The 8,136-nt window shown below is 57.2% G+C and overlaps 1 protein-coding gene across 7 annotated transcripts; it reads left to right on the top strand.

The window, feature by feature from the left end:
• Nucleotides 1-1,527: 1,527 nt before the first annotated feature.
• Nucleotides 1,528-6,874, top strand: LOC148050122 (uncharacterized). 7 transcript variants are annotated; one of them, XM_087744947.1, is made up of 8 exons: nt 1,528-2,988; nt 3,354-3,425; nt 3,648-3,719; nt 3,909-3,986; nt 4,078-4,176; nt 4,996-5,103; nt 5,499-5,561; nt 5,977-6,874. In XM_087744947.1, the coding sequence occupies exons 1-8, from the start codon at nt 2,871-2,873 to the stop codon at nt 6,144-6,146; spliced, it is 780 nt and encodes a 259-aa protein (XP_087601073.1). In that variant the 5' UTR covers nt 1,528-2,870; the 3' UTR covers nt 6,147-6,874. The 7 variants fall into 7 exon arrangements, 3 of the variants coding, with proteins under 3 accessions (XP_087601073.1, XP_087601071.1, XP_087601072.1); XM_087744945.1 differs by having other exon boundaries at nt 1,535-3,425; nt 5,977-6,869; XR_015701551.1 differs by having other exon boundaries at nt 1,538-3,425; nt 5,499-5,668; nt 5,977-5,998.
• Nucleotides 6,875-8,136: the final 1,262 nt, after the last annotated feature.

The raw sequence follows: 8,136 nt of genomic DNA, 5'->3' as shown, positions 1-8,136 counted from the left end.
AATTCCCCAAAAGGGTACAGAAGGAGAAAAAAATTCTCCACAAGGTCTCGGTAAAGCGCAACGTAATCCACTCACTCTCCCATACGATCCTGCAAAAACTTCCATGGCTAAACCGCAGAATTCCTCTCAGCTCAGCCAAAGGCAAGCGGCTGCCTTCTCACGATCTCCCAGCACAAGAAGGTGTTCTTAGTTCAGGGATTGCCTGGAGGGTTAGAGAAGCGGGTTGTGCTCATTACTTGTTGCTTTTCTCTTCTCTCTCTCTCTGTCTCCCCAAGGTGCTCAGAGTTTAAAACCAGAAAGGTGTCTGAAAACTACCTGTAGCCTGCAAAACGCAGCGGACATTGAAGCCTAATCCTCCCTCAGTTACTCCTACTTGCAGGCTCACAACAATTGTTTAAGCAGAGTTTATTTAAAGCAAAAAGTAGCGAGGCAGTAAATGCACAGAAGGGACTGATTTAACCAGCCCTTTGGCTAAAAGTCAGGGTACGGCAAGAGGTGTCACGGGAGCGTTTTAACCCGACAGAAATGGGATGACTAACTGGGTAATTACTGCTCCCAACGTGTACCATCACTGCACCCCTCCTGCACGCACTCAGGAGTATTTCTACATTTCTCACGCAACCTGCCTCTGCGACAAATCTGCGCGCGCACACACTCTACCCGATTAGTGTCAAGCGTCAGAGCTCCTCAGCATGGGTCTCCTGTCTCTAAACCCCTCCTGGAAGCAATTGTCCCAGCACACCAAGAGCAGAACACCATCCTCCTAACTTTCTCAGAGCACAGCTCCCAAGTAAGGGCAAAATAAACACAGGTAGTACATGATAAAGCATTCTGATTAATTAGATAATATTCTCCCAGCAGAAGCAGCTGCAGAGTATCATCTGCTTTAAGTGCTAAACATTACATGTGATTAAATATGTCAGGGTAGGTGAGACAGGGCACTTGCATAGGCACTTGTGGAAAACCAGTGAAACAGCCTGCTTAAAAAAACCCAACCAACCAACCTAATAAAAAAACAACTGGAAGAGAAAAAAGTCAACGCACACCTACTACAGGAAGTATAAATTACTTTCTCTATCTGTGTCCCAGTCTCTCCAGAAGCATCACTACCAGGAGAGCAGAGCAGAGCAGAGCAGAGCAGAGCAGAGCAGAGGGTATACAACCTGCTCTGCACACCCCCCTCCTCGGGCACCAAGTGCAGCAGGGTGAAATCCTTAGCTTAATTTGACAAATGACTTAACATGACCACACCTTGTCTAATCAGTAGACACACTGTGCTATTGGAATGTCCCTAGTAGTCTCCTATGACACCAGCTATCGCTCTTCACATGTGTTTTCCGTTGACCAAACATCATGCTTGGGCAGAGGCAGTGCTTGCTGAGAAAAAGGAACTCTTCCACCAGGACGTAACACAAATCCTACTGAACTGAAGCCAAACCCGGAACCGTATTTCAGTCCAGCAACTGAAAGGTTGGGTTACCTCTGGGCAGGCCTAGGAGGAGCGCAGGAGGCCATGGGAGCTGGGGTGCTTCCTTAGATGAGAACACTAGGGGGCAAAGGCAAGAGACTGGCCTAAGAAAGGCTTAATTAATGAGTTAACGATCTACCCAGGGGCAACTGTAGTGGGAAACACCAAGGTGAAGACACCTGTTTCTGTGTAGCTGGTGTATGTTAGGTGCTGAGCCTCTGGGCTGGGCTTCCTTTTTCTGCTCTCGTGCCCAGGAGAGGTCTCCCCCCTCGTCCCCACTCTCTTGTTGCCTTCTGCCTGGGAGGTGGGAAGGGACCCCAGGGAACTGGGAGGACAAGGAAGAAGAGAGGTGCTGATTTTGCGCAGGTTTTGTAGCAGGCTGCTCCTGGAAGACTGGTCAGGGCGGTGGGTGGGGAGAGTGCCCTCAGACCCCACGTTGATGCCCCGTGCTTGCTGCAGGATTCGTGGGCTCAGCCGGGCCAGCGGCTGGGCGCAGTTCACCGCTCCCCCCTTCTCTAGCAGCCGGCAGCCCCTTCCTCAGATCCCCGGCCCCTCAAGCCTTCCCCTTGCTCCTTCGCAGCCATTTGGGAGCAGGGCAAATATTTTTGTATTGATAACAACGGAATTGCACGAATGACGTGAATATAGCTGGGATGAAACACATGTTTTTCAGAATCAATCACTCTTGAGCCTCGTGAGCTGCTGGTGACAGCACCCGAGGAGGTAGGAAGTTCTCCAGAGAGCAATACATCCTGGTGTACACCTTCAATTTATTTAGCCTGCTCAAAGAGAAGAATCATGCAAAAGCCAAGGGAATGTGCCAGGCCTCCATCTCCCACCCCGGCCAGCCCCTTGTTTTTTCATTAACCGGCAAGAAAAGTGATTCTCAGGTCGCTGACTGTGCGCTAACTCGTGCGCAAACGGGCTGAGGCCGGACACGTCGCACCAAGGTGGCTGCCACAAGGGAGAGCGAGCTCCTTTGGTCTCAGGTGCTTGGGCTGCCTGCTTCTCACTGGTCCTGAAACCCCTTGGCTGGGGGTTCCTGTTGTTCTGGGGGACTGCGAGTTCCTCGCTGCCCCTGTGACAGTGCCTGGAAAACAGGGCAGAGCCGTGGGCTCAGCCCCGCGTGGGACTGCGTCCCAGCCCTTGGACGGAGCTGCCCGATGGGACGTGCTCCGCTCCCCGGGAGGGCAGCTCCCCCAGCTGTGCTCCAGCAGCTCTCCATGAGCACCCTGAGAGCTGTTCCCATGCAGCCTCGCCTAGGCCGTGAGGTCACAGCGGGGCTGTGAGGTCACAGAGCTCCGCGGGGCTGCGCCAGCCATATGAACTGACTGCTCAGCCCCCCTGCCCCGAGTGCGGCAGCAGCAGCGGCCACAGCAGTGGCAGCAGCAGCAGCAGCAGCATGGTGCGAGTGCAGGGGGCCATGGCCCCCGTCCAACGCCTCCTCCTCATCCTCCTCCTCCTGGTGGCCCTGCATGCCAGGGCTGCCTGGGCGGCTCCGTGGCGAGCAAGGGGAGCAGGTAAGTGGGCGGTGCTGATGCAGCTTTTCACGGGCTAGCGGGCTGCTCTCCCCGAGAAGCGTGGATGATGGTTTTTTTCCTCCAGTGCTTTGGTGAGGGTTTCCTGTCTGCGCGCGAGAGCCCGAGGGGCCATATGTTGGTCCGTCCGCTCCTCGAGGGGCGTTGCACGTGGCCTGGGAAGAGTGTGTGGAGAGCTGCCAGGTGTCCGCCAGGAGGGCACCAGGCCCCTCTGCAGCTTTGGCAAGCTCGACCTACACCTGGCTCCCACGTTGTTACCTGCCCCCCTTCCAGTGCCTGCAGTTCACTGAGGCAGCAGTGGGTCCCAATGTGCAAGGGAAACGTTTCTCATCTGTGCTTGCTCCTAGATGAGGGTGGTGGCAACGGTTATCCAGCTTCTCAGCTGGATGTTGGTTTGGAGCCCTTGGGGCATCCTGGAGGTAAGTTCTCAACGTCCCTTTCCTTGGTGATTCGTTTCCTCCCAGCACAGTGCCACCGCAGGCATGCGGTAACTCTGGTGCAAACACCATGCTCCTGAGCGGAAGGGAGAGAGGAGTGCCGTGGGGCAATTCCCCCTTTGAATTGCACTCCCTGCCACTCTTATCTGAAGAAGTTTCTTGAGCTGCGTCACGGGAGCTGTTGTGTCCTGCGCTTGTTTGCAGCTGTGCCTGCAGGCGAAGGTGACAGAGCTTCCCAGCTGGGTTCCAGGAGCGAGGCTGCGGGAGATCGCGTGGGTATGTCATGGCCTTTTCCTCCCTTTGGGAGCTGCCAGCCCAACGGTCAGCCAGCTGGGCACCTCTGCAGGTGTGAGGATGGAGACCTGCACGCGCGTGCCCCCCTTGCGTGATGCCCTTACCGCTGCTGCGATGCAGTTCTGCCGATGTAGATCACAGGCGATGACGGAAGCTTCTCTGGGTGTTTAGTTACAGATGGGCCTGCAGGGAGGACTTTTCCGGCTCCTCGGCTGGGTGCTGCGCCACAGCCCAGCCGGCATCGCAGGAGTGAGTAGTCTGTCTCTGCTGACCTCAGGGGCTAAGCACTGCTTTTCTCTAATTTATTCATGTGAAATTGAACCGAATACTTTCTGCTCAGTTCCTCGAAGAGCAAAGTTCCAAGGCAAAGGAGGAAAAAAGTGCCCAGAGGCATCGGAAGTCCTAAGGGAAATCCTGAGGGAGCTGGAGAGAGGGCACGGTGGGTATATTTCACTCTGCCTTAGCCGTCAGACTCGGAACTGGAGGTTTTAGCTACGCGTCTGGACGTGCTGTGGCCTGCGCAGCAGGAAGGGATCGATCAGAGCCTCGCAGCAGCGATGCTGGGTTTCACGCCTCACAGGCAGGTGCTGGCCAGCCACAGAGATGATGCAGAGCCTCTGCTGCCAGTTGTGGTTCAAGCTGAGCGCCAGTTTTACCGTTACGGCTCAGAGCTGGTTTGGGCAGACGTTGGCATGCAGATTTGAGGGCCCGGCGCGTGCTGAACTTCTGTTCAGCTCACATGCGGCACTGCTGGCCCACTGGGCCAGTTCCAGGCGGGAGCGAGGTCCCGAGCAACGCTGGTTGCCCTTTCCTAGTGCTGGAAGTCAGGTGGAGATGCTGATTCTGCAGGCTTTTTGGGTTGTGCTCGATTTCCGTCTGCGGAGCGACATCTGGGAAGGGACGAATGTGACCGTTGCCGGTGCTTCCAGGGAAGGGCACGAGGGCCTTTCTCAGAAGGGCTGTTTCCCTGGCTGGCCTGGCTGCAACTTCTTCCTGTCCTCTTTGAAGAAAGGCATTTAGCATCACCTTACAGCTTGCCAAGAACGATGCAAACCAGAAGATCACGTGCAATTTCCCAGTCTCCCAGCAGGTCAGGCGTGACTGTTGTTTGGAGTAGTGACGAGGCGCAGCCCCAAAAGCCCAGGCGTTTTTTTCTAAACCTTATCAAAGTCTTTGAGAAGTCTTGCCTCCTGAAGATGCCATCTCCCTGATGGGGAACGGTTCCATCTGATCCAGCTGTCCCTCCTTCTTTCTCAAGAGACGGACCAAGAGGCTGTGAAAAACGAGGTGTTTCCCGAAGGAAGCAGCGGCTCACTGCCAGTCCCTCCTCAAGAAACAGAGGCGATGCAAGCCGCCGGCATGGCAGGTAATTGCTGTCCCATGGTCAGCCAGCATCACCCATCAGGATGGCTGTGTGTCAGCAGGCTCTTCCCCCGGTGCCCGCTCTTGCACGTCACGTCAGCAGCCAAAGCTGAAAGCGTTTTGGGTTCGAGGCATCTGGACCACGTTCCGCAGATGATGGGAGATGTGACTCTTGCACAAATGTACCCCCGCTGTAGCTGCATCCCAGAGCTTGCCCTGAGGCCCTAGAGGCCCAAGAGCAGCACAGAGCGGGATCCCTCCCGTGAGCTGAGGTCCAGAGCGATGCCCTGACTCCCAGATTGGGCAGGGGCTTAAAGGGAACCTCCCTGTCCCGTCCCCCCCCATCCTCTGTGCCTGAGCCATGCTGAGGCCTTCCCTGTCGTCTCTGCTTTTTGGCAGTGCTGTCGAGGCCCAGTGAAGACCACCGCGGCAGAGTATATGAATTTTTTCGAACGGACTCAGGTACTGAGCAGTCTTGCTGGGGTCCCTAAGTGGGAGACACGTCCCGAAAGCTGGGAGCGGCTGCCAGCGGTGCCCCTGCTGGAGACAAGGGAGAAGGGGAGAGCAAGGTTCAAGTGCCTCTTGAGAAGGCCTGACTGCGTCCCCTCGGGGTGTGGGAGCTGGCGCGGGGGGGAGAGAGAGTTGGGGGTGGCAGTCCCTGCTGCAGGGATGGTTTTTGTCCGTGTCCCTCGAAGGAGCGACTGGGCAAGCAGCTGCGCTCCCCCGCATGCTCTCCTTCTGGCCTTCTGAGTTTTGTTCGGTGGGACAACCTGTCCCAAAGGGCGGGGGCGTGCCAGAACTTCCTGGCCATATCAAAGGTGCCACAACCTTACCAGGGGTGCACAGGACGGACTAACATCCCGAATTGTTCCTCCAGGTGCGGTCGGCGAGAGAACCACAACTGTTCCCAATCCCCAGAGGACCACAAGTGCTTTCTGGCCCAAAGATGTGCCAAGGCGCTGCGCAGCAGCAGCCATCTTTTCCCTGCCGCTCGTGATACTGTTGTGCTATGTCATGATCCGTTGGCGGAGGAAGAGAAAAGAGTGAGTCGTTGATTTCCCTCCGCCACTGCTGCCTTAGGTGGCTGCTCGTAGCCACGAAGCATTTCTAGTCGGGCTGCTTGCGGAGCGCCAAGTTAGCGGTTGGCCAAAAAACTCTGCTGAGGTTTCTGCTGCTGTCAGATGCTTTAATTGGCCTCTTAAATCCCGCGCCGCCTTCTCGGGAGCCCGCTCTGGCTGGAGAGAGCCAGGGTTAGCTCCAACTGACCGTGCCCGGACAAGAGCAGCCCCCAGGAGCGACAGGCATAGGCAAAGCAAGGTCAGGAAGAGAAAGAGCAGGGGATGAGATTGCCCTAGGAAGCGAGACGGGCACTAGCGCCCGCTCCTGAGTGGTGAACCTGCCCGCAGGAATGCCCCTGCTTGGTGGTGCCATGAGGTGCAGGTGTCCACCTCGGCCAAGGTGTGCCAGCAGCTCAGCCCGCGGTGGTGAGCCTTGCCAGCTCTGGGCTGTGCTGTGGAGGAGAGTGCCTGTGTCTCATCTGCAGCTGAGGGCCTCAGCAGCCTCCTCTCTTCCACAGGTGCCTCGCTTCAGCTTTGCAAGCCCAGGTGGAAAGCGGCGGCCACCCCTTGCGCCCAGACATCCAGACCAGGCGCGTCGGCATCCCTGAGGACCAGACCATCCGCCTTGGTGCCCCTGAGAGCCGGACCCAACATCAGCAGCCACCGCTTCTGCCTGGAAAACCATCGCGCCCATCCTCCGCACGGCCCCCCCCCCCCCCCTAGCCCGTCCCCAGAAGCCCTGGAGGGCACTGCAGCGGAACCAGCCCAGTGCCCTCCAGCCCCAGCCCCAAGAGAAAGAGCCTCCCTGCCCCCCGAGCCTGCTGGCCTGGACCTCCAGCGAGGACTGAAGGTGGCCCTGCCAGGGCAGGGGTTGGGGGTGCACTGAGAGAACCCCGACCGACAGCTTTGGGGATCAGCCGTTTCTCTCCAAATAAAGAGGGACAGAGCTGTCGCACGTGTGTTTGGGTGGTATCAACAGCAAAGCCTGCGAGGCACCAGCACTGGCTGAGCTCCACGGCCGGGCGCAGCCGTGGATGCCCACAGTGTCGGCAGGCAGGAGCCAGGCACGGGGCTCCTCCGACCAGTGGCGGGGCCCTGAGGGGCTAGGGGAGCCCACGGCCATGGCCAGCAACAGACAGCAAGACCAGCCTGACCAACACACGGTGCAGGAGGCAGCGACAGGAGCCCGACGTGGCCAGTCACATGCACTGCTGGTCCTCCGCTCCTAGAGGGGTGTTGCACGTGGCCTGGAAAGAGTGCTTGGAGAGCTGCCAGGAGCCAGCCAAGAGGTCACCAGGCCCCTCTGCTGCTCACAAAATTGGTGCTGTGGCTCGCAGGGGCACGGGAGAGCACACGGCAGAATTATCCCATGCTTGCCTTGCTCTCATGTGCCATCCTGGGCTTCACCCACAGGCAAGGGACCCTGGGCTAGACCGACCTCTCGTCAAGGCCCAAACACCCCAAGAGCCTCCATTGCTTCATTAGGCATGTGGAACTGCACTTCTCTAGTTATGGGCTGTCCCTGAGACTAGAGCTGCCAAATCAGCTTCCCCCGCTGAAAAGTAGAAGGAGAGCATTATCAAAAGCAGTGGCTTGTCCGTGGCAAGCCTCAAGATCCAGGCTCCTCCGATGCACGGCAAGGCAGCTGGCTGGTGCCTTGCTGCCTGGGAGCGCGCTGGAGCACGGTTGGGGTTTCCTTGGCTCCCATCTTTTGTTTGCTAAAGCTCAGCTACAAAAGCTACTACCATAAATATGAAAAGATTTTTTGAAAATTCCACGCCAGCGCGTGCCAGACATTTCACAGCCAACCCCGAAGTGCTGCGTCAGTACCAGCTCTATATTTAGGGATGATTGCAGGAAGTGGATTGGGAGAGCTCAGCTCTCCTCCTCAACCCAACCTGCATCAGTACCACCCATCCCTCAGCTAGGATAAACTCTTTTGGGGGTGGATCACTGTGTCTCGGTGCCCATGTCTCTGT

This window comes from Nipponia nippon, unplaced genomic scaffold, assembly GCF_047370975.1.
Source record: "Nipponia nippon isolate SJK-2023a ecotype South Korea unplaced genomic scaffold, ASM4737097v1 scaffold_9, whole genome shotgun sequence".
In the NCBI taxonomy this organism is placed as follows: Eukaryota; Metazoa; Chordata; class Aves; order Pelecaniformes; family Threskiornithidae; genus Nipponia; species Nipponia nippon.
Note: the sequence above shows the minus strand (reverse complement) of the source record. Positions and strands in the feature narration are given on the sequence as shown.